Consider the following 26,723-nt stretch of genomic DNA (forward strand, 5'->3'; position numbering starts at 1 on the left):
TCTCTTTCTATGTGTTTTGGAAGTGGGTGTGTGCGTGGCATAACTGAGCCTGCCCCTCTCTACTTGTCATTGACCAGTTCCTCCTCTCTCCTTTGATTGGGGGAAAGAAATGGAGTGTCAGAGTGATGCTGTAGGTTTTATGGTCAGAGGAACCTCCCCTTGTCAAATTGCACACAAATCTATTTCTGATCCAAATACATATTTATCTATGTACCATTTTTCTCATATTATAGGTCCAGTTAACATATTTTCTGTAGCACCAAACCATCCGATCCCTGTCTTTGTACGATGTCGTGTCCACTGATGACAGAATTCTCCCCTTTTCATCCAGACCTCTAAACCTTTCCAGATTTTACACAAATGTGCACCAAGGATATGGGTTTCAGATGATAAAGTGTCATATTTTTAACATGCAGACATTTGGAGTAAGACCCCATTTTCCGCTAGCAAACCCCCAGAATACACCACAGGGTCCTAACGCCTCTTAAAACGTGCACAGAAAAATCACAAGAATAATGGTATTAATTATATAATTTTGACCAGTCCGCACTATGCGTTATCTATCTTTTTAAAATTATGCTCTGGTCAAAAAGGGGTGTGGCTTCCCACATCACAGGGTGGAATAACTGGTTTATCCACTTCCCCCAAGCTCAGCTGCTAGCAGAGGCACTGCCCCTCCCAGTTTCCCCCAAGAGAAAGCCACTTTACGGCCCCCCCAATATAACATTTGCCTGAGCCAAAGAAGGCCCATTGTTCAGTTCCCTGTAGTCCCCATCTGCCACTCCCCTTTCAGTCAACAGGGCCATGTGACCTCCTTTTGGTGGGGCCAGCAGGATGCAGCCAGGCCTGGGAAGAGTGGCTGAGGAGGTTTCTCCTGTCGGGGGTAGTTGTCAGGCAGAATTCTTCTAAATGTCACTTTAGTTCCCAGTTTTCTACATTCAAATCCAATTTACATGCAGCTATTTTTTATATATACATTAAATAATGACTTCCTTCAAGTCATTTCAGAATATAGTTTTACATTGTATCCACCTTTTAGCAAGTCTTTCCTTGGCCTGGTTTCGGTTCATTTGTTCAGTTTTACACAAAAGTCTGGTGGTTTTAAAACGCTGGCTTTCTGATATGGTGAGCACCGGTACTGCATCCATTTTTGTTATTAAGAAAATGAATTCCCCACAATTCTGGGTTGCTTTTGGCAATCAGCATTGCCATTCCCAATGGTTTCAGGCTACTGTGTGTGTAGCCCAATTGTGGTTTTAGGCGGTGCCCTCCTGTGCTCACAACATAGGCAAAAATGGGTGGCAGCCTATTCTTCATGTTTTCCCTGTGCACTCTTTTGGGAGTTCTGGGCATCATGATGTTTTCCATGCCAGTTCTGCACAGTTTTATGGTAGGGCTTGGATGCATAGGTAAAAACATCCCACAACATCATGAAGGTTGTCCAGATCTGCGTCAGAGGTTAAGACTAATTCTGAACCTCCCACCCATTACGGTTTGTTTTGCACACATCCTGGTGCTAGAACAGCAGGTGCTTCAGGTGGGCTTTCTTAAACAGTAAGTGATTAGCAGAGATCTTCCCTCTCCTAACAGTCTTTGACCTCAGCTACAAGGGGCACTCCATGGATTCCGGCTCTTCTTCTAAAACTCCATCAGGCCCCTTAAAGTGATTGCAAGCTCTGGAAAAGGGGGGTCATGTCTCCCTGGTCTCTATTCCTTCTGAGGGACCCCTGGAACCTCCTTGAATCCTCACTTGGACTTGTGTCTCCTTTTGACCCATTTGGTGCTTGCTATGCCACGTGATCCAGCACATTTACTATCTCTGTGTCACCACCAATACTACCATTACATGCAGCACAATCATAAGCACCCCACTTATCCCACCCACAACGTTTGCAGTAGCAGCATGTGCTGGAGGAAGCAGATTGTCTGTGTGCCTCAGCACGAGACTGTTCAGGAACTCCGCCTCTCCATTTCTCTCTCCAATTAGGAGAATCTTTCTGTCTGGTGTGGATCAGCCTATCTCTCCTTCCTGCAGTCATGCTCAACCCGCAAATGAAACAGGAAGTCATTGGTTCTCTCCATATGCTTCTGAACTCGTTTTCTGCCTTAGAAACTTAACCGAATCCACGCGAGAATACCCGAACCTGACGTTGTCATGCCGCTCTGGGCCAAATGCTTGCACAATGTCCAATTTTCATCTACAGGCTTCCTGATCAAATCAGAACTCATGAGAGAAATGTGTGTGTCACAATTCTACTGCATGCTCCCGTAGATTCGCCTGAATTTGGTGGTGATCCTGTAGGGATTCATAGGTAATTTGGGGATATGTGTCTAAGCTTGGTTAGCAGCTACAAAGGGAATCAGTGTCATGCTATATCTAAAATAGTAGCAGCGGTCCTTCCCATACCCTTGCATTACACTTGAGTCTATTGGTGTTAATATATTTGTGGGCTTGGGACATTTTTCTAACATTTGTGTAGGGATACATAAATCTGTCACTTCATCACTGACTCCTCCTACGCATTATCTAAAAAATTGTCACATTAAGGTGATTTAAAACATCATCTGCTGCCTGAAAAAATCAGCCGTCTGAAAGGTCATGTTTATTTGTGACTATTTCATCTCGTGTTATCTAAATAATGTTTACAGTCAGGTGATTTAGAGAGCCATTTCTGAATCCAAAAGAAGTTGGTTGAAAGGTGATTGGTATCTTCTGCAATGAAGGTACCAATGATTCCCAAATAAAGTATCCCTGTCAGCCAATTGATCCATAAGTAATGCACCATTCAATTACGCAATCCTCAATCAAAGCACTTAGCTTGTCACATTATGCATGGACGTGAATTTTGTTTATGAATGCACATGCATAGCGATACAGCACATTGGGCCTGATTCCGAGTCTGCCGGTATCCTCGCAGAAACTCAGCCTGGATACCGGCAAATGCACCAAACGTTTTTTTTTATTTTTTTTATTTCTATGGTTAATAAAATCAACCTTTCAAATATCAAGAGATATCACAATATCAAAACACTACAATTCATAAAAGCAAATTTGCAGTTTGTTCATTCACTACAGTTAAAATTCAAATTTAGTTTAACTCAATTACGCTAACTATGGGTATACACTAAATATTTCATCCAAAAATCGTACAATTGCTATTTTGGTCCTTAAGGCAGTTGATGAAAAGATACAATGCCACAAGTTCTTATTAATATGTGCGTTTTGTTCTTCAAAAAAATTTCCAAAGCATTTTTGGCGAATAGTGGTTACATTTGTACAAAACACTAAACAATGCTCCAATGTTTCTTTTTTGTCAACATTCTTACAAAAGCGACATACATTTTCTGATTGCATAATTTGGTTTCTGCGAGCCTGAACATCTAATGTCGGCCAAAGGTTCAACCGAAAACGGAGAAACTTCTGACGAGTCTTTGAACAAGGAAATTTGGCCAAATAGTCAGACATTGTTCTACATTGTTTGTGCCCAAATAGCGCTCGATCAAAATCCTTGTAATTGAGACATTTATTTTGGGTCAGAATCCAATCATGTTGCTGGACTTTCATTTTGGCACGAGCTTCATTGTTCAAAAGTAACTTTAAATCAACTGAGGCATCAGACATTGCATTCATAGTAAAAATACACCATTGTTTTGAAAAAGCCTGATTTTGTTCTAAAAGATGATAGGCCACCTTTCCCAAAATGTCTGATCGCTCTAAAGACAATAGACATTTACGGAAAAAGGCACAATATTTCCAAATTACAAATGAGAACATTGAGAGTGATCCCAATTCAAATCGAATCAATGGTAAAGGTGTGCAAGCGGGCAAATGTAGTACTTGTTTCCAAAACAAGGATTCAATTCTATCCCACCACTCCACAGGTTTAGGACTGCGAGCCTCAGACCCATAGGTCAAGATTGGCATCACCTTCTGAAGAAAGAAGGTGAGAATATGTTTACACGTAAATTTGCCAAATTTGGCCATAAGTATCTTTGCTTGCGCAATTAAGGACCGTAATTTGCCCTGGATCTCTATGTCAGGGTCAATGCTTGGTAAAGTATCCACTATAAGAGTGCCCAAATACTTATAGTTGGCTACCTGTTCTAATGGAACATTGTGTAATCGCCAACAAAAAGTTTTAACTTAACACTTTTCATGCCTTTTACAAACCATTATTTGGGTTTTATTAGTATTAATTGTCAAATGGTTCGTATCTACGTATGTTTCAAGGCCATGAAAAAGTTTCTGAAGACCAGTATGGGTTTTTGAAAAAAGAATCAAATCATCGGCATAAAACAAATAAGGAACATTATGCCGGCCTAATCGAGGTGAGTCACTCACAATTTGACTCAGAGTTACGCCCAAGTCGTAAATGAAAAAGTTAAAAATGGATGACGCCAAAATACAACCTTGTTTCAGCCCTCTAAATGTTTGAAATTTCGAGGTCAGATCACCACTCAAATTAAGTCGAACCTGCATGGTAGTATTGGAGTGTAGTAGAATGATTAAAGATAATAGAGAGGATGGACAATTATGCTTGATCAGCTTATGCTGAAATAGTGATCGATCAATTGAGTCAAACGCAACCTGGAAATCTACAAAAGCTATATACAGGGTCTGCTTTTGGGCTGCGTGATCAGAAAGGAGCATTTGTAGCGTGATGATATTAGGGATGGTACCTAGGCCAGTCACAAAGCCTGATTGAAATGGGTCATTAAGATGGACCTGCGAAATCCACTTCTTGAAGTCTCTTAAAATCAGTCGAGAAAAGATTTTTCCTGGCGCATCTAACAGTGCAATAGGTCGATAACTGCACGGCTCTTTCCTATCTCCTTTTTTATAAATAGGGACAATAATAGAATGAGTGCAGGACGACAGTAATTTTTGAGACTTCAAGATGAGTCTAAAGATGGTGAACAGGATACGGCTCCACACTTGTGGATAGGCTTTGAACATCTTATTGGACAAACCATCTGGACCACACGCGCCTGAATTGCTCGCTTTCTTGATATACAAAAGAATATCTTCAAGATCAAATTCTAAATGGAATCTAGGAATAGAATGAGAACTGTCTAGAAATGCGTCATTAACAGGCAGTTTGTAAAGATTAGAGAAATAAGCAATCCAGGCATGCTCTGAGACTTCATTTGCTTGGATTATTGCTTGAGAGCCAGAAGTTACTTGATTAAGATAAGACCAGGTTTTAGAGATATTCTTACATTGGACAGCAGCCAAAAGTAGCTGACTATCAGTGTGGTAAAGCTTCGCACGCCTTGCCTTCACCCAATTTCTATACTTTGTTTTAAGGTTGGAAAGAAGTTTATGGCGAATATTAGCTGGAAGATTCAGTACATTTCTCTTCTGTTGTCTGAATAGGCGCTTGCGATCTCTAATTTCTATATCAAAGACGTGCGAAAATTGAACACAGATAGAATGTTTTGATGAGAAACTAGGGACTTGAGACCGAAACACTTGTAGCATATCAGAGTAGCAAACATTTGGGGAGTCAGCAGTGAGGGCTGTAGCAGCTACTGCCTGTGTCAAATAGAAATGAAAAGCCTCAACTGACTTCTCAGTCCATCGCAGTCTATTACCAGCATTGTTAACACAAAATTGACTTTGCAACATTCTGTCTCTATGCATATTACAACTGCTTCTATATCGCCAGACAGCTGTAAGTTGTTTGTGATCACTCAGCTCTGAATGCACAATTTTGAAATCCACAACATCATGGAACAGGGACACATTCGTATACATATAATCAATGATAGATGCCGATGAGCCCCGGGACCATGTTGAGGATGGAGGGATGTCGGAATGGAAAGCTCCGTTCAGCCTTGTGAGATTGTGATGTTTACTAAATTGTTCCCATTGTTTTATACGAATGGAATTACTTTGTTTAGTTGAATTAATGCAATCCAGATTAAAGTCTCCTGCAATAAACAGTTTTTGAGCCGATCCATCCAATAGGATTACGTTCAGCATATCATTTAAGGCCTTCAAGAAGCATTCAACCGTAATCCCCACTGGATTCCAGTAAAGGTTAATAATGGCATATAATGTTGTGGATAATTTAAGTCTTGTCAATTGAATAAAGGCATTGGGTGAGGCCCAAGGATAGATACTAGCGTTATTATCTGCCTGTATTGCAGTTAGAAGCCCACCAAATGGTCTGCCACTCAAACCTTTTTTGGCCGCTAGAGAGATCACATCATGAGAGTCCCAAATGGGATCAGTGGTCAACCAAGTTTCCTGAAGTAAAACTAGCCTATAGTTAGCTAGAGAACTAAAATCATTATTCAAGAGCTTAGAGTGACCCCTCGTATTCCAACTAATAGTGGAAAAATTACATAGCTCAGCAGCTTGACCTAGCTAATGCTGTTTTAGAGGAATCTGACAAGATCTTTCACCTCGCAGCTCATAAACATGATTTTTATGGTTGACAAGGGGGACTAATTGCTGCTGATTTGGAGCGCCTAGGTCAGTAACTTCCAATGAGACCTCAAATCCTAAATCATGCAATTGTTTTTGAGCCGCCCAAATAGCGTTCTGGACGATACGTGAATCCATCCAAATTCGCACAACATTCGTTTTCGAAGTGGTACAAAGGTCAACCAGAGCCAAGTCGTAAGAGCTAATATCTTCTAGAGATGGCACATCAGAAAAAATGCTCAGAATGGAGTTACGATTTAGGACATATTGAGGGCTCGGCTAAGGCCTACAACTGAACAATAAGCTAAAATTAGCAGGACGCTTCGCCATAGGCTTAGTTGCAGGCTTGTGGGCAGCAGGCTCTGAGCCCCTATTTATTAGAGCCATTGCAGGCACCACACTGGGCTTGGACTCTTTTTGGCAAACAGCCTGTAGCAATTCAAGAAGTTCAGGGGCAATTTCAGCCAAGAGTGACCGTCCAACAGCACTGGTAGTACCCCGTAATTCAGTTTGTGGCATCAGTTTTGCACCTGACACCAATGGGCAAACTATGGGGGTAACTGCTTTAGTTAAACTCAAACCAGTATTAGGTAAAGATGGATTGTTTGCACTTAAGGGGTGCTTAGATGACAGAGCCTCAGTTTGAGTGGCGATGTTTTGTGCCATACCAATCTGGCCAGACATATACGCATCAACAGCACGACGAATCTCCTGTCGATGGAAATCCAAAGGCAGGCCCGCAGCTAGACTGCTTGAGGCATCATCAGCTCTAGGCATGGGTATGGGCATGAGAGTGGCAGCCTCGGCTTGACAGTCCAGGCCTTCTGCCAGTTCAGCCAATGCATCAAGTGGGGCGTACGCAGGCATGGTATTTAATTCTTGTAGTGTAGAGACGGGAGTGCGTATCAAGGCCATTTGATGGTATTTTTTTGCAACTGCAGATGATGCAATGAGCGCACTTTTTTTGGATAGAGCAACACGGTGGAGAAAGCTCTTTGTTTGGGCTGTGCCATTTTTCTTAGCGGCTGGGAGGTTTTTGGATTTTTTGCACTGGGGAGTTTGAATGGATTTCGCACCAGTCATAAGTATTTTAGGGGTAAAGATGGTATAAGGCACACTTGGGGCACCTTTAGCACTGGTACAGGGTATGGAAACCATTGGTTCTGCTGGACTCAAATTTGCCTGAACCATGGAATCCACAATAATACCTGCAATACAAGGCATTGCTGACGATGTAGGTAAATTTGCCACAGACGTGGCAACATTATTTACCCAAAGTACTGAAAGTGCTTCAAAAGATGGTTTGAGTACCTAAAGATACTTTAGTGACTACCGGTTTATCACTGATGTCAGTTAAGGCAAAGGATGAGTTTTTTTTTTTTTGCTGTAAAAGCATGGAAGCACTCTCTTGCCATGTTAGAATTTGATCTAGTTTACACGAGTGATCACCCATCTTTGAGATTACTGAATCAAAGAGTCTGGACAGAGATTGTAGGGAAACATGCATTGCCGATAGTGTAAGTGCCACCAAATTTCCCGGATCCACTACCGCCTCCACTTTACCAGTTGCTACTACTGGCATAGGAATTCGACGTGGAGTCGGTGCATGATACGAGTCTTCAATTTCCGAACACTCGGAATTATGATCGGAAAACATAACAGGAGACTGCGACAAGTTCAACATGGCTCTCTCAGGTAGCAATTGTTGAGAGAGTCTCGAGGGATCCATATCTAAATTGACCACTACAGCATCATTGGTCACACAGGTAGGCGAAACAGCCTTTGCTCCAACAGGAGCTGTCAGTGGTAGGTTATGAAGTATCATTCTGTCGGATAAAGATACTCGAGATGAGGAGCTTTCACAGGGTGTGATACTAGTGTGCACTAAGCAAGCGCCATCTGTGGAAGTCACTTTTTTTGAGGAAGGCAGGCAAAGCACACCCTTTAGGTCAGGACCAGGAGTAGAGCACACTTGTGAATTGGCGGGAGCTCTTATATCAATAAGAGCAGAAATTGCAAGTTTTTCTTTACAGAATACCTAATATCAGGCAGTGGCGGCCTTCTAGGACCAGCTTTCATGCTGTTTCGACCACGAACACCGACTGGAGTCGAACAGCGAAAAGGGACAATTTTATTATTTGAATGTTGTTTGGGCTTAGTTAACAAAGTGTTAAGAGGACCCTTATGACATCCAAGATGCATAACTGGAGGCATCCCCATTGTCAACGTAGGGAATCTTGCTTGCATATTCCAGCCACCTGTAATTACTGATATATACAAAAAAGTCTACAACCGAACAATAATTTCAATAACAGGCGCAATTGCGCTAAAACCAATATTCCTTGAATGACTTTTTACACTAAGTCCATGGATCCAATGACAGGCTTACTAAATAACAGCAGTCCGTATTGTGTTCATAGGGATCTTCACTGACAGACTCGATCTTTACCAAATCCAACACTTGCGCCTCAGCACCAAACAGCCGCACAACAGCACAGTTAGCGGCATTGCCACCGCCGGGCTTATCGCCGCAAGGGTGGATGGGAGAGTGCTTTGAAGCAGTAATGGGTCACGTGATGTTCCACGTGACTAGCACTGCTCCCTCCTCCTCTGGGCAGCGCTCAGAGTCCAGCGCTCGGGGTCCTGCAAGAGCTTTAAAAATGCTTGCAGTGCAGGAAGGTCCAGGTAGGTCCAGAGAGCACCAAAAGCACACGTTCCACCAGGCGGACCAAAACGAAATTCACAGAATACGCCGCTCGGGCGGATGGGAGGGTGCTTTGAAGCAGTAATGGGTCACGTGATGTTCCACGTGACTAGCACTGCTCCCTCCTCCTCTGGGCAGCGCTCAGAGTCCAGCGCTCGGGGTCCTGCAAGAGCTTTAAAAATGCTCGCAGTGCAGGAAGGTCCAGGTAGGTCCAGAGAGCACCAAAAGCACACGTTCCACCAGGCGGACCAAAACGAAATTCACAGAATACGCTGCTCGGACGGATGGGAGGGTGCTTTGAAGCAGTAATGGGTCACGTGATGTTCCACGTGACTAGCACTGCTCCCTCCTCCTCTGGGCAGCGTTCAGAGTCCAGCGCTCGGGGTCCTGCAAGAGCTTTAAAAATGCTCGCAGTGCAGGAAGGTCCAGGTAGGTCCAGAGAGCACCAAAAGCACACGTTCCACCAGGCGGACCAAAACGAAATTCACAGAATACCAAACATTTCTGCTGCCTGATATCCTGGCAATACCGGGATATTACAGACGGTGGAACTACCGGTAAAACCCCAGTCCATGGACTCCATGGGTGGATTTGCCGTTATTCTCAGCACTGGCAATGCCAGTTCCGAGAATAACGGCTGTTTTATTCTGGTGGGAGCCTGCGTTACCTCCAGGTCTGGGCTGGAGGTGAGTCAGGTTACCCCCAGCGGCATACTTGTACTTTGCCGGTCCAGTAAAGTGCCGATATATGTTAGTACTGACACATTTTTTATCAAACTGGCAGGGTCCATAATAAGACATATTGTTTTCTCACTTCACATGTACAGTTGAGTATATTTTTCTCTCGTGCCTGCTGTCATGTGAAATTTAAGAAGCTAGGCATGACATGTGTTGCCTTTGCACTGCAATACATGCATGATATCCCACAATGGCTGATTCAAACCCAGATGATGCAGTGAAATCAATAATCTAACATAAACAATCTGAAGTACTTTCATTTAACCCAAAGTGATTCGAAATGATACAAAGTAAACAATACATTTTCAATTCTTTATTTCCTATTTTTTCAATTCCATGACAGTGTAAAATGGTTACGGCATATTTAGACAATGGTGGCGGTTACCTACAACCGTTCACTTGGTGCATGCCAGCCTTCCAATTCTCATTTAAATCGCGGCCACGTCTCTCAGCCAGTCAATAATAGGTTTATAATAAAAAAGGGTGTTTTAAGTGAAGCAAGATCAAATATGCAAGCACACGTTTTCTCAAGCGGCACTTTAAATAAGGGTGTTAGCACATAATGGTAGTAGCAATGCATGGTTTGGAGCTTTGGCGCTGAAGTAAAAAACGTCAGGTTAACAATGACAAAGTAAATCAAGAAATTATGTTGGTAAATTACGTTTGGTTTTATTTTGTAGCATTTAAATAACAAGCTTGTCTTCATATGTTAAGAAAATCTCTCTATAAGAAAATTAAATAATTGTCCCATGTTTCAGCAGTGAAAAAAAGGTTCTGTTAGAGCGGAAGTGTCTTGTTAAAAGACGTCTTGCTTGGAAGTTGAATGATTACTTCCCGATCCACTTTTGAAATCAGAATGTTCCGAATGCACTCAATACCACTAGGTATTGACTGCACTAGCTGTGAGCAACGAGAAGAGGAAGAGGAGGAGGGGTTCTGCACCGGTGCTCACGCTCTCATCTACACCCAGAAGCGGTTCGGACCTCGGGTGCAGGCTGTTTCCTACTGTGTGCAGCGAGAAGAGGAAGGGGAGGAAGGTATCTGCTGCCACACTCACACCCTCATCTACACCCAGAAGCGGTTCGGACCTCGGGTGCAGGCTGTTTCCCACTGTGTGCAGCGAGAAGAGGAAGGGGAGGAAGGTATCTGCTGCCACACTCACACCCTCATCTACACCCAGAAGCGGTTCGGACCTCGGGTGCAGGCTGTTTCCCACTGTGTGCAGCGAGAAGAGGAAGGGGAGGAAGGTATCTGCTGCCACACTCACACCCTCATCTACACCCAGAAGCGGTTCGGACCTCGGGTGCAGGCTGTTTCCCACTGTGTGCAGCGAGAAGAGGAAGGGGAGGAAGGTATCTTCTGCCACACTCACACCCTCATCGACACCCAGGAGCTGAGCGGTGCGGACAGCGGCACGGGCTATTTCCCGCTGTGTGCAGTGGGACGAGGAAGATTAAGGGGGGCTCTGCTGACACGCTCACGCACTCATCTAAACCCAGGAGCGGAGCAGGGCAGCAGCTCATGCTGTTTCCGGCTCTTCCCTGCTGTGCCCTCTGTCCTGAACTCTGCCAACTTGAGAGAGATGAGACCTGGTAACTCCCAACCGCTTTTCCTTCTTCTTTTTTCTTGGAGGCTGTCGCTTTGGACTACTGCTGTTACCAACCTGCGCTCAGCCATCCATAGCTGCCTACAGCTCCTCAACAGCTTTTAGGTGTACGAAGTGGTTTGGCTGTTGTGGCTGTTTGGTCAACGCTGTAGGATTGGGGACGGCATATTAAAACACCCCCTCCCCACTGCTGGTCCAGGGGCCAAGGCGTTCCTTGACTTTTTGGGCCCCCGAGTGCTTCACAGAAGTTTTCTGGTGGATAAAGCTTTTCTTTGGCACTCTCAACAGCCCTGCCTGCCCACAGTCTTGCTTGCTGATCCCTGGCTGCAGGTAGGAGATTGCAACATTTCACATTCTAACGTAATCGCTGACGGCAAGACTCTGGCGCTGCGCAGTACATAACTGCATGTGATTGGTTACCTCTTCCTGGATCTACTCCCAGTCTTACTCCCTGTTTGATCCTACTGGACTGTTGAATTTCCGGAGTAGCTGGGCCTGTGAGTGAGGGATGGACAGACTCTGGTGGCCCCTCGAGCTTTCGGGGCGTTCCTAACTACAGTGCATGTTCTATTCTGCTGGACTGCTGGACTAGCTGGGCCTGTGAGTGAAGGCGCGAGACAGACTCTGGTGGCCACTCGAGCTGTCAGGACGTTCTTCACTGCAGCGCCAGCAAATACGTTACTCGTGGGGTCCATATGAACTATCCTAACCTATGGTTTTCTTCCTCTATGGGTCACTTTACTGGAACCCCCATCGTCCCCGCTTGAATGTTAACCCTATTGGAAAAGTGGGGAGGAAAGAATCTGACTGCCTATTCAGCTGTCGTGGCATTCCTCACCACAGGAACAGTGTTCACCAGTGTTTAGTTAACTGATTTTAGCACTGTGTTTATACATCCGCGCTATACATATTTATCAATTCGTGTATGCTGCTAATTTCTACGTTATTCTGCACCAGTTTAGCAGGCTTAAATTGGTGAACTATAGCACCTGTATTTTATACTCTGCTTTATGCACTTTATACCTGATATCTTTGCTATTCTGCACTACTACAGAACTCAACAGAACTTAACGCACTTTGCACTTGCACTTTACACCTTGTTACAGACATTCCTGTAACAAGGAATGTCTGTAACAAGGTGTCTTTGTACTTTACAAAGCCATGTCCGAGTGGGTGTAGACAATACTCTGACGCCATTTATTTCTGTATATGTCTGTATATCTCTTTCTATCAGTGCCTTTTTCCAGTTACTGAGATTATCCCTGTGGACTCTGATACCCTCAGTGTCACCATTTTCCCATAGCTAAATGCAAGGTCTGTGAGGTTGCATGGATCAATATGGGGTTATCAGTGAAGAAAATATCTAAACTGGATACGGGCAGTACCAGTAACAAGCTAAAACCCCAAAGACTAATGGCCCAGGTTCTTTAGAATCCTTTCTTAAAAAGGCAGTGGTGGTCTTCAATGAGAAGGTCCTACTGGCAGAGATATCCATCAGCCGCAAAGGGGAGTTTATACACAATTCCAGATGACCTGGAGTCTGTTCTAAGACTGAGTGATGTTGTCAGTACTACGACTCCTCCAACACTGGTTATTGCTAGGATATGTGGCACTGGAGAAGCCACTGATTCTTGTCTCAGGTTAGAAAAGGGGGCGATATGCCATCATACTTGCAGGGTGTGGGCAATCCAACCAACATCTCCCCCAAAGACATGTCTAACTTGAAGTAAACACACCCCGAATATGCCTTTTGAAAACGGCTGGTGATCATGGAAAACCAGGTACTTAATATCCACAAGAGCCTTACAAGGTTTAAATCTAAGATCGATAGACTGACACTGTCCACTATGTTAAAAAATAGATAGATTTAGCAAACTCTCTAATCCCAAGAGTGATCCTTAGAGCTCTAGTTGTGGAAAAACAAAAGGTAATTCCACTATATATGTCTTTCCGACCGCTGGAACCTCTGTGAATCTGGCAGGCAGGGCCCCACATGAAGAGATAAGCACTTCCTCTAAGAACAGGTGCCTTACTGGGTCCACCATTGTGAGGGAAACTGCTCCAAAGATCACTACCATACAAACAGTGGGACGAGGGTAGACCAAAGGAAGGGTAGCCCCAAAGGGGATGCCATTAAGAAGGGAGTCCTTGGTAGAGAAGCTTCTTTATCTCGTAATCTGATTGATCTGACCAGACCATCCACTACTAACTATGGTGCTAGACTGCTGACAGGCCCTGAGGGTATTAGGAGTGGGGTTCCCCATAGGCCAAGTGATGGGCATGGTCCTCAGTTCCAAGAGCCCTGTTCTTGGCAACACCATACCAACATCTGCAAAAATGAAGGGTTTACTTTGAAATTATCTCCTCAAGCGACCCCTCAGGTCATGGTACTAACTAATGTCCCCAAGCTGAAGCACAACATGGAGGAGGATGCCATCTCCCTGATAAATAAAATGGTTTACTTAGTGAAACATATTGGTGGCTCTGCGGTTTATATAGGCAGGGACATTTTGATGCTGATATTGCATCCATTGTGAATTGGCAAGAATAGGACATCCATCTTTACTGACTATGTTAACATCACCCTAAGCCATCAGTCCAAGGTCTCTGATCTCCTATGGAGGGTAACACATTTCTGCTTGGGACCATCTGAGATCAATATGGTCCCCCTGGTCTTTTTCTAAAAACCAGGAGAACAATACTCTGTGTTACCCCCCACCTGTAACTCTTCTGACATGAATCTCATGGCATTTGGCCTAATTCTCCATAGACACTCGCCTGCAGTAATCCCAATGGCACCTGGCGTGGGGGAAACCATCACTTTATCTAAAACATTTGAATGTCCGAGTGACCTAGAGGGTGTAGACTGACTAGTAGTGCCACTATATTCTTTGTGAGGGGCAGTTATGGGGACATTCGGTGTCTAAACCCCACTGCAATGTTTACAGTCTGGTCACATCTAAGAAAGCTCCAAGTGACAATTAGGCTAAATGTGAGATTTGGAAGCCTGTATAACTGCACAGGACTGGGAAGATCACTATTCATGACTTTATTGTGTAGGGAATGGTGACAGTAGGGCCATGCCCGCTGACCCTGACAGTAGACTTCTGGAATTATTTACAGTGAGGGAAGTAGATTTGGTTAACCGCTGCCAAAAATGTCTCAAAGCTGCCAGGGAGGACGGCGTGCCAAATCATCTCTTTCGCTCATGCCGACAGCTATGGGCACTACTCCTTACTTAGGCTTTCAAAGCAATGTTGCGAACAAGTTCTTTCTCTGTAAACTGGAAAATTGGCACTATTTTCCTCATTTATAAAAAGGGAAACAAATGACTCCAGAGCTCTTACCGGTCAATCACTCTTCTGGACGGAACTTTGAAAACTTTCTCAGGCATCATCATGACGAGGTTAGAGGTATGGGTCTGCCATAGCTGTATTTTATCTGATCACAGTTGGCTTTTAGAAAGGGCATGGAGAAAGTCAATCAGTCCGTTAATCTTTACTTGATTTTGTTCAAGTACATTACCATTAGGAGGATTCCTGACCACGTAGTCTTTATGGATTTGAGCTCTGCTTTTGACCACTTAGAAAGGAGACTCCTCTGTAGTTCCCTGGACACTACAGGGGTCCCTCGCCCTTTGTTGCGATTCCTGTAATCTCTACCAGCAGACTTCAGAGTGTGCATCTGCTATGGTAGAAGCAGGGAGGTTAGCGATAGCCTAGGGGTTTATAAGGGAGTCCATCAGCGGTACCTGCTGGCCCCATTGCTTTTTAACCTGTATGTCAACCATCTTCCCCTGTGTTTGGAGCAATTGGGAACTGATGTTCCACACTGTGAGGGCAGAAAGTTCCCCGCCTTGGGGTATGCTGATGTTGCTGCACTTCTAGCGAGGAGACCCAAGTCCCTGCAGACAATGGGAAAAATCTATGTAAATTGCATTACCCACCTGGGACTTAAAGTCAACAAAGAAAAATCCTTTCTTATCAGTTTCTCGAATGTCAGACAATGTTATCCAATGGTGTCTCTAGGGTACTATAAGCTGTCTTTTTGTAAGCTCTTTGAATATTTGGGGATCATATTCAATAGTCTTCTTACCATGGAAGAATAACATTGATGCCAGCAGATCAAGAATGAAGCTGGCTACGGGGTGTCTTTTCAAATTCACAAAAAATCTAAACAATTACTCAGGGTCACACATGCTACCAGCCTACAAAGCCCTTGGGGTCAGTGTGCACTCCTACTGGAGTGAACTATGGGGCACAGGAAAGCTTACTGGAATTCAATCAAAGGAAATTCTTTTTCGTTCTTGTCTCTTGAGGGTGCCCATATCGACTGCAGCCTAAACCACCCATTTTGAGACAGGCATGGCCTTTATTTCTGACATCGTCAGGCACAAACCTGTTATTTTCTGGTACTCTATTTGGTGTTTTGATGCCAATTTCTTAGCTAAACTTTTATTGAAACACATTCTTTCATTGGAAACGACCATACAATCGAGTAGTTCACTCATATTAAAAGAACCTTTGGATCTATGGATTTGGGTTCTTGTTTTGATAATCGCCCAGCCTCAGTGCCACCACTACTTCAGCACTTAAGACAGTGATTCTTGGACATTGGTTTAGTATGAGGGAGGACACCTACCAAAGGTCCCTACTGTCTAAAGCACAGTTTAGTGCAATCCAGTTCAAAGGAGTTAGTAGCAGATATATCGGACAGTCTACTATTTGCGCTATCGGTGCCTGGGGCACCTTTGAGTGTCTGGCTCACCTTGTCATTTTTTGCCCATTTATAAGAACTTAGGAGACTTTACCTGTATGAATTCTTAAATGAATCAGGCTATAGGCAGCTATCTGCTTTCTTACTAGTACTATCAATTAGAGATGCAACCAGTGGTTTTAAACTGGCTTCTTTTCCAGCAATAGAAGAATTATGCTAAATGTTTTTATTGTATGATTGTGTGCAGAACTGATGTATTTATTAATTGTTATGTATGATTGTTCTATTGGATGTTCATGTTTTTAACATTTACTTGTGTGTTTCATGGATTGCAATATATCCAGGATAAACAATGTATTGACTGGTTGACGGATTGATTGATTAACTGTACTCTGAACATTATGATTGGTTGAGAGGAGGCCAATATCGATTTTCATGTTCTAATAACAATTGACTTGTCAAAGGTAATTAGCTGTACTTGTTTAAACACTACTAGCAATACTAATCACAAAATAAGTAAGTCAGAGTTGGGGGGGCTACATTTGTGAATTATATAATGTTCTCATTCAAGCACCGACTTTTTTTCCTTGCAGATTGGGTAGGTTTATCATGGTCCTATGGTGGAAGCACTAGCCAGTGTCACAGCATGGACGGAATATGGTTAAACAAATTTAGTTTATCATTTTATGTAACCAGAAAAAACTCTCTGGCTCTAGGTTCTCATATGGGTGTCTTTCTTCTTTTTGTGACAGCATCCTGTAGAAACGTAGACAGTGATCACGAGATGGATCCCATTGCAAGCAAACCCATTGCAGCCATCCCATTGCAAGTCAGCTTATCTCCGTCCCAACTCATTGCAGCCTTCTCACTGCAAGCCAACTGCCAATTGCATCTCAGCCCATCTAATCGAACTTTAGTTTTCCCCCTTTTGCATTTATTGTACACTTATTTATATTGCAAATGAAGGTAAACTCCATTTTCCCCCAGTTTCCCTACTGACATCACACTCCCCTTCACTTTTTATCATACTTCCCTTTTGCTTGATGAAATGCCCTGCCGTTCATTATTTACTCATTTTTGAAACATGGCTATGATTCTTCCCCCCCCATTTATGTGAAATTGCAATGAGTTATCCTTTGAAACTGATAGGTGTGAGTTTAGCGATTGGCATTGCAATGGGTTGGGAATTATTTGAGATGGCTTTCATTGATTAGGCCGAGGTGTAAAAGGTGGATACCCAAGAAAGAGCATTAGAAATGTCATTGCAAGGTAACTTTCTCAATGGTCTAACCAGAAAGCTTATGTCTCTCCCCGAGTAATAAACTCGAGAGACAGTCTCATCAGGTACCAAAAGCAAATGAAGGAATGCCATTCTGCTCTGGACAAAGCCTTATGGGGAGCATTACCCCTGTAAAATAGCAGGAAATGCACCTAGATCTCAGGAGTGTTGGAGATTGTTTTTGGTTATATTTCGTATCTCGGGGTACTAATGGCTATAAGACCCTCGGCGGCGGACCAATACCACCCCAGGTAATGCCCCCTGGTCTGTAGTTACAGGCCCGAGCTTAGCGAGCGCCTTAACGAAGCCCCGGGGGTATTACCGTGGGCGGTATTGGCCCGCCGCCGTGGGTCTTATAGCCATTAGTACCCCGGCCCATTAGACTGGGGTACTAATGGCATTTTTTTTCTGTTTTATCACGCGAAACAGAAAAAAAAAAAGTTGAAAAAGAATGGCCGCGGGAAAGGGAAAACGTAGTCTTTTTTCCCTTTCCATGGCGGCCATCGGGAGCGAACGTGCTGGGAACAGAAGTTTTTCCAGCGTGTTCGCTCCAAGAAAAGAAGAAAAAGAAGGTAAGTGGGGTCAGGAGGGGGGAAGGGGAAATAAAAAAGAAAAAAAGTACTGCGGCTCCGGTGGGGGTCGATGGAAGCCTCCAGCCGTGTGGAGGCTCGTAGCAGGGATGGCCCCACTCTGAGTCTCCACACGCCTGGAGGCTTCCATCATCCGCCGCTGGAGATCAAGGGATAGAAGGTAAGTGGGGTGGGCAGGGAGGTGGGAGGAGGGAGGCAAAAAAAAAAGTCTTACCTGATTCCCCAGCACGGGACGAAGGCAGCCTCCAGCCATGGGGAGGCTCGGAGCGGGGATTGCCCCATTTCGAGCCTCCTCATTGGTGGATGGTTGCCACGGCCCTCGCTGGGAACAGAGTGCGTGGCACGCACGTTGTACAAGGGAATACCATGTGGTATGGCTCGCAAATGAGCCAATCACCACGCTGTATTGCCGGTGCGCCACGCATGCCGGGTACTAATGCCTAATAATTATTTCACCAGGGTTACTAACAGTAAACAAATACTGGACTTAGTACACTCTGAATCATTGGCTCATAGTCTCCTGTGATATGTTATCTACAATATCACTCTTATGCCCTTTTGGCTGTGTTTCAGAGTATATTAAACATGCAAATGAAATACAAAACATTCACTCAGCCTCTCTTGGTAAAACTATTTTCTGTGACTAACTTTTCTTTGAGATTTCTTACCACACTTTCTATCTTCCTATGCATACCAAATCAATGAGACTGAATGCAGAAGAAGTACACTGAAACTTAATTACCTTTTTGAATTATTGTTCTTTATCATAAACTAGAACTATGCAAGTTACACAGAATGACATAGGCGCCCAGGTTGTAATTCACAACATAAACAAGATTTTATCTTCAATAAAGTGCAGAGCTCTGCCTGTTGCTGCCCTTGACTTTGCAAAAAAAATTGAGAAATATAAATACAGTTTTACATGCACGTTAAATTATTTTTACTAGTGAAGCACCTAAAAATGAACTGAATTATTTGACCTATGTTACATATTATCAAACGTCCACTTCACATGCCCCTCAATTAACAGCATAATTACCTAGGTCTGTTGGCGATCTTCCCCGACTCAGCTTGGCAGTGACCCGGGATCAATTAGAGATAAGGTTGCTCAAGACTGCGGCTCTTATGATGACAGTCAACCCAGGAGAAAGATACTGTCAGCCCTGAAGACTCAGTCTGCCCAGGAAACATCCCTCTCTTCCTTCCAGTACTTCTGCCTCCTTTGTCAGTGAGTGAAAGAATGACCCAGCCCTCTCTGCCTCAAACTGTTTTGCAAAACATTGTCACTCAAAAAAAACCTCCCCTTGACAAGATCATCTCACTAAGACAGCATGTGATTTCCTCTGTCTTTACCCAAAACACAAACTGCATTGCTGAAGAGAACTTGTTACAGCTCTCTTGCGCTTCCTACCTCAAGACAATGCACTGTCTTTAGCAGAACGGATCTTCACATTCCACATCTTACAACACAGCGCAGCTTCAATCCTGCACGTTTAAAGTTTTCCATTTGCAGAGCATAGTGAGTTTCCATTAACCTGCATCCAGTGTATACAATGGATTTATTTGCACTACCTGTTATTATGGGATTTACATGTTGAATGGGTTTGGGTACATTAGTATGTTAGTTTTATGTTAGTTTTATTTTCTAGTGAACTCATCCCATTACAATAGCATCATGAAGCAAAGTGATCATTTTCTAGCATGTGTTCTGTGCATTGGCATCTATTTAGATTCAGCCAGAGACTCATACCCTTGAGTCCATCGATGAGTCTCACACCATTAGCCCTAGTTAAAATTCAAACCCTCACTAAAATGTGGATGTTAAAATGCAGAGCCTGGATGTTTGAAATGCGGGGCCTACATTCTTCCTACAGGAGCTTCAGGGGTGTCAAGTAAACAGCATTCAGATTCCAGACCGGAACACATCCAAGGTTCCTCGATCGAAGAGCTTTCATATTATGCATTTAATAGTCTTCTCCATGGCAGTGAAGTAGACCAGGTCAACTAATGCCCTCCATGTTCAAGGTTAATATCAGGATGTTAGCACGTTTTGCAGGTCCACCTTTGTCGTCTTCCAGTGCCCCTTAACGCAAGCCAAAAGCTCCTAGTAGGTAACAGACTATTTGTTTTTCCCACCCCTCAAGGGTTCGACATGCTTCCCCAGCATTATTGCCATCCTGGATGGGTGTGATCTGTCTGCAGGTCTGGTGGGACAGCTGCGCGGGTGCACTTAGACTCGTGGCACCCAACGTCATTTACAAAAGATAGATACTAGAAAATGTGATGAGCTCCATTAACACTGTGCTTAACTGGATACGTTTTGTTTTCTTTGATTGCATGGGGCAGGTGATCATAAGGGACTGTCGCTCAGATGCTATTGAGCTCATGTTTTGTGTAATTCATTCATCTGTCCCTCTCCTGTTCGGTCCCAATGGCTCGGTTTGAGGGGGACCTGATGAAGGTGCATGTAACAGCCACACTGTAATTTGTTGAAAACCTATAGGTCTTCCTTCTGAGGAGGAAGTACAAGCAATGGCCATTGCCTAGTGTATCACGTCTAAGCCAACCAGTTATAAATGTTTCAAGGTGGTTGTGCCTAAATAATCCAACAACACCTTGCATATTTATAGAGTCTAGATTTCAAACAGGAAAACATTATTTTCGTGTGGGTGTCTACGTTCTTACCATACCAAGTTAGTCTTCACAGAAATGTTCAGATGTTCTTTTTTTTATCCAACTTGCCCTTGCAGTATCAATTGAAGAATTTCTCTTGAGCTGAATGAGCTACCTTGGGAAGCACCTATCCAGGTTCCGTAGAATGCTGTAGCCTAGGGGTCGGACACCTTTGTCTCTCCAACTGTTTTGAACTAGAACTCCCATCAGCCCTAAAAGAAGTAATGAAGGATTAGAGTTCCTTGGAGTTGTAGTCCAAAGAATCTGGTGGGTCCCATGCTATAGCCTATGCATTGTCCCTCAACCCTCAGATACACATGCACTACACTTAGCACAATCATATACAGCTAGGATGGTATTGTGAACTACTGGATGGAAGAACAATTCTGCAATCTTGTGTCAATTCCTTTTATTATTCATCAACACCAATTTCATGGAACTAGCTATGCACATACCAGAGATCTCTGAATAGCAAAAAACAAATCACTGGTCGATGTTGGAAATGACCCACAGATTTTGGAATATTCGAAAAATATGTGAAGATGTTTCTCTCTTTCTGAACTTCCAGGAGTAGAAATGTCATAAGTACATAACGATATTGCTCTGTGTAAGTGCCACTGTATAGGGTGAAAATAAATCTGACATTGTAGGAAACCATCCCTGCCTCATTTGCATCTTCCCTTGCATTGGATCAACGCAAGTGAATTCGAAAAACAATCCAGTGGTAGCACAAATGAAAGTGATTAAGGCATGTGGCTCGCTATAGGGAGGCCACTATCTTAGATCAAGCCCAATGCATGCAATTTGGGCATGCCCTGTGCTGTTTTGTGCTGAGAATGTTGGACACATTGCTGCCCGCCGTTGGATTTTGTGAATTGGACATTCTCAGTGTTCTATGGTACTAGAAATGGGAAGCAGTGCATAAAGCTTCATGCTCTCTAAAACAATATCTACAAACAGGTGATCATAACATATATTTTCTTTCACTATTTCTCTAAGTCATAAAAATGCAGTTGCAAACCCCACAGGGGACTTCTTGTAGTTCAGGTTCCTTTACAAGTTGGAACTTGTAGCCATCAGTTTATAATGTAAAAAAGACACAATTCTTCTCTTTTTGCTTAGCATTTTAGTACAATGATTTATATATTGCAAGGTCTTTTTATATTAGTCTAGTGTTTTTACACTTTTTGTAAGCCTGTCACTTGCCGGCCATGCCCCTAGCCCTGCAACCATCTCTCCAGCCACCCACTCCTAACTCCCAGACATGAGCTGGGTTCCCGAGTGCATATTTTCCATGTCCAACATTGAATCAGGTTCAGTTTATGAAGTAGTGGGATCAGACAAGCCTAAATGGAAGGGGCCTTGTTGCAGTGACTTGCTGTTGCATGTAACAGACTTCTTTTTCATATTTCCCAAGGTATGCTTATCATAAATTCAAACACAAATGTCCAAACATTTGAATTCACTTTGATATCAGTGATGCTCGAATTGCAGTGCACTTTGTGTTGGCAGATAATAATGAAATCTTAGCTACGTCCACTAACCCTTAATGTCCACAATGTAGCACTCTCAACACGTTTGGTCTGAGGTCATCTAACCTTCTAAGTGTATTTTATGTGGTTTATTTTGGGCTTGGGAATTGAAGACGTAGATATGTGGTTTGTTTAAATATACCCGGCGTGGCCATTTTCTTTCAAATGATAGGACCGAATGTTAAAGGCATAACAACCTAAACATGTCTCTTGCATGTTTTCGCTATTACAGAGTTCTTATCTGGCTGACCGTTTAAAAAACTTCTGTGTTAAATACTGAGCTCAAGTTCTTTAATGAACTGCCTCTGTAACCTTGTGATTTTCACTTGTTGGAAATGTATCCTAATGAAAATACTTAACTACGGCAATGTAACTGTTACTAGCATTTGTGTGTATTTACTGAGCTTTAAGTATAATGTGCTTTTGCATCTAGGCATTTTAAACATAGAGTAAAGGTTGAAATGAACATGAAAGCTTACACCACTGTGCTGTGCTCGGTTATCTCAATTGTGCAGTTTAGAAAGACACTTATGAATATAATACATGTATGGAAGATCAGGGTATCTAATGCAACTGCAATGTTAGCCTTTGCGCAAATGGTGTTTGTATGTTTCACAAGAATATGTTAAGATCTAGCCTGTGTTGGATTAATTTTTTTAAAGAAAAAGTGTCAGTACGCCTCAGATCACTGTGTTGTTACGATATGCAGCTGAAAGGAAAGAGGGACTCTCAATGGCCATGAGTAAGAACCTGACAGTACACACAAGCGAACAACATTTCATGATGCCTGTGTCCACAATACAGTCAAGCTTTACCAAAGTAAATGTCTTTCGTGAAGCTGCAGATGTAATACATACCCTAATTTATACTTTAAATCTATTTGATTTCCTTTGCACAGTATATGCCAGCATTGCTAATGTAAATCACTTGAGGGAAGATATATCAAAAATATATGCCACCATTTTCACTGTAAAGTACTTTAATGAAGCTGTGTCAATAGCATACACTAGCATTGCCAATATAAATCACATTCATGAACCTGCACTCATGATATACACCACAATTCCCACTGTTAATCACTTTAATGAATCCCACAATATTTGCCATCACATTTACTGTACAGTACTCATGATGCTGCACCCACAATATAAGTTAGCATCCGAATTGTAAATCTCTTTCATGATATTGCATACACACTATGAATTGCCACTGTAAGTAAATGTATTGATGCTGGTGCGGATGCAGCTGCATTGCTCCACACAAATACATGCACACATTACACTTGCACACAGATTCAATCATGCACACACACACAAACATAAACTATGAACATGGATGTATGCACACAGGCTCACTCACACATATGCATACTTATTCAAACTCTCACGTACACATACACACAAACACACATTGTATAACATTGAAAGTACACAATCAGGCATGTTTATAGATGTACCTTTACATGCAGGGATCTGTAGCTTCAGAGTTCTCTCAGTACAGGTGAGGTAGGAATCAGTCGTGTGCAGACAGTGGGAGTAAAACTTGGGATCTGCCCTAGAAACACACCTAGGTTGCCAATCAATCACATCTACGCTGCAGCAAGCAGCACATGTATGGTACAAGAACTGATTATTATGTTTTTATCAGAAAGTGGCTAACGCTCAACCGTGTGAAACCATGTCAAACAGCCCCAGATCAGCAGGAGCCAAGGGTGCACACCGGGACATTGAGGTCCCCGGCACCCCCTCCAGTCTTCTCTCGCACTTGCCCCAGTGACCTACACCACACCCACACTCAATGCACTTGAGAAATTAATCCAAGAGAGTGGCTCTCTCTGCACTTACCCCAGTCTCAATCGACCGGGTGCACTTGACCTCCCCCTCCCTGCGACCCTCTGTGCACTAGCAAGATCCATACACACCGCGCCTGAAGACCGTCTGTCTGTTCTCTCTCGTGCTCACCCTTAAATTGCACTGTTAAAACTGCAGAATCACCATCAGGCCTATTTTCTGTCTCCCAAAGTGTTCAATGTATTGTTTACGCACTTACTCTGCCTGTGCAGACTATTATCGTCTCCGAATTTCAAGGGCTCTGAGCCTGTTTGTTTTTCCCCTTGTTCCCACCCTCCTTGAGCGATTTAAAACACTTGCCTGTGTGTAGGCGCTATATAAATTAACAATACCATACCATACCAAGAGCACCGGTGTGGGCACAGCCTCCCTGTATCCCCTCTGTCTACAGCAGTGTTTGTTGTGGAATTGTGCGTTCTATTTATCACATTGGCAAACTAGAACGGATTTCACTTCACAGTATTTGACATTTAATGGAAGGGTTACAATCGCAGCTGAATTATTTTACAGATGTCTTCCTATTGTTTCATTTGTCACGAGTGATGGAGCCCCTTATTTGACCCCTTAACCTATTCTGAAAAGCTGCTATTTCAAACCATCATGCCAATGTTTCTGTTCTTCTACCAGCATGTATTGTAGTTCCAATTTACATATGTGTGACGTTTGAATTTGAAAGGGTGCAGCTGAAAAAGTAATCCTTTGTTATTTTAGTCAGTCATTGGAGATGGAGGTAATACCAATTCCGTGGAGATTAACGAGAAAGACCCCAGTCAGCCAGTAAGTGCTCAGATTTATTCATCTACTGGTGATGGGCTGTACACTCTCTGACCTGTGTTTCCTATTCTACTTGTGAAAAAAGTTATTTGTACATTGACATCATCTTTATCTAAGAACGAATGTAGACCGCTTTGCATAGTCAAGAAACGATAACGACCAGGCATTACCTTCTGAAGAATTGCAGGGAATGCTGAATTGAGAGCATCACTCAGCAGTTAAAACAAGTCACATTAATTGAATATGCTCTCTGTGGTCCTTCATTTGGCCTGCTTACTGTATTCATCCAAAAGTATGGAATGATGGAGCTTTCAGACAGAATTACAATGAATACATGTGCCACTGCAATTCTTGTTTCAAAGCATCACTAGTTCTGCTACATCATGGTGTTTCCTGCTGGTGGGCAGCCATTTGGATGTCCCCCACTTAGCAGTGTAATGTTGTTATCTCGTTACCATACCTAAGGTGCATCTAATTGATCACATGGTCTAGTTGTTTACCAAGCTTGATGTTGTCCTGATTCCTGGTGTAGCTGTAGCAGATTTTCCCTAGAACTTGAATTAATCATGGCGATTATGCTGAGCCTTATGTGTGAACTGTGATGTCAAGCACATTTACCTTTGCAAATCCAGCAGTAATACATCATTCTGCTGCTTTAAACACAATTGTTCTAATCAAATACATTTGAAGATCATCAGAATTGTGCTATAATCCTCCAAGCCATTAACTCAACTATTTGACAAAGCTCCTGCTGACAAACGGATCTAGAAACTAGTATTTAACTTGTGTATAGCCAGCCAGAAAATTGGTGAAAGGCTTACTGTACTAATTCTGAGCTTGCCCCTACAAGTGCTCAATGATTCTCAACAGTGTGTGTCTTTTTAAATATGCAGTGTGCACACGTAAGTGGACCAAACGTGCATTCCATGGGTGTGCTGATTCACAAGAATGTTCTCCAGGCAGGTTCACATTCGGAAGTCACCCAGGGGGATGTATGACTCTCCCCCCTGTGCGTGACCTTCACGGTCACAGGCCAGGTGAAGGTAGAAAGTGCAATGCTTCCAAATGTCAAAATAAAAACTGGATTCATTGATCTGCCCAAAACAGAAATGCTTATGCTTTGCATGGGAATTTCTATTTTATTTTTACATTTTGACCTTCGGAACTGAGGTGGAAATGTATAAACTGCACTTGAAGTGACAGTCCTTTAATGGGATTAGAAATATTTCTGAATCTTATCAATGAGTTGCAGAACAGAGTGGAGGTGCACCTGTCAATAGTGAATAAGGTGAAATGGGGCTAAAAGTATGGTAACTGAAGAAAGTAAGTAATTGTCTCGAAGGGCAGGGTGTGTTGACAAGCTGGAGGACATGCTGTCCTTGTCTAGACATGGCAGCCTGCCCTGCTTAACCTTTGACTGAACTGCATACACGGGTAGAGCAGGTGCGAGTTCAGGGGGTGCCTGAGAAAGCTGTGAGTTCCCCAAAATGCAGATCTTGCAAAATTCTGATGTAAAGAGAATTCTCAGAGTGGGAGAAGACTACTGGACGCAAAGGGGCGCACGAGGATCACTCCTTGGCTGGTTCATAACTAAGGGAACTCAGGATTTGCAGTGAGTCCTAGATCCAGGTTAGTCCAACAGAGATATTCTTTCACCAACTGGATGACTGGGGATTTCTTGGTCAGGGCAGCAGACTTACTTATTTTTCAGACACATGTCAATTCATTACAATGACCACTTACCAAGCCCATGTAGCACGCCTCCTGTGTTTCTCATACTCCACCTTGAAGCAGTGAGACAGGGCTTCTCCGAGCCCTGCCATGGATCC

General features: G+C 43.2%; 1 protein-coding gene across 10 annotated transcripts in view; it reads left to right on the forward strand.

The window, feature by feature from the left end:
• The window catches only part of BCAS1 (brain enriched myelin associated protein 1), a 675,276-nt gene that overhangs the window by 619,382 nt on the left and 29,171 nt on the right, over positions 1–26,723 (forward strand). For 5 of the 10 annotated variants that reach the window (XM_069651137.1, XM_069651132.1, XM_069651133.1 and 2 more), the window contains one exon: positions 24,832–24,897. The exons of the other annotated variants lie outside the window; for them this stretch is intronic. In XM_069651137.1, the coding sequence (XP_069507238.1) occupies positions 24,832–24,897 (66 nt within the window). The remainder of the gene's footprint in view (positions 1–24,831; positions 24,898–26,723) is intronic. 10 annotated transcript variants of the gene reach the window in all.

The sequence above is a fragment of the Ambystoma mexicanum genome, chromosome 3p (assembly GCF_040938575.1).
Source record: "Ambystoma mexicanum isolate Mex_15411 chromosome 3p, UKY_AmexF1_1, whole genome shotgun sequence".
Classification (NCBI taxonomy): Eukaryota; Metazoa; Chordata; class Amphibia; order Caudata; family Ambystomatidae; genus Ambystoma; species Ambystoma mexicanum.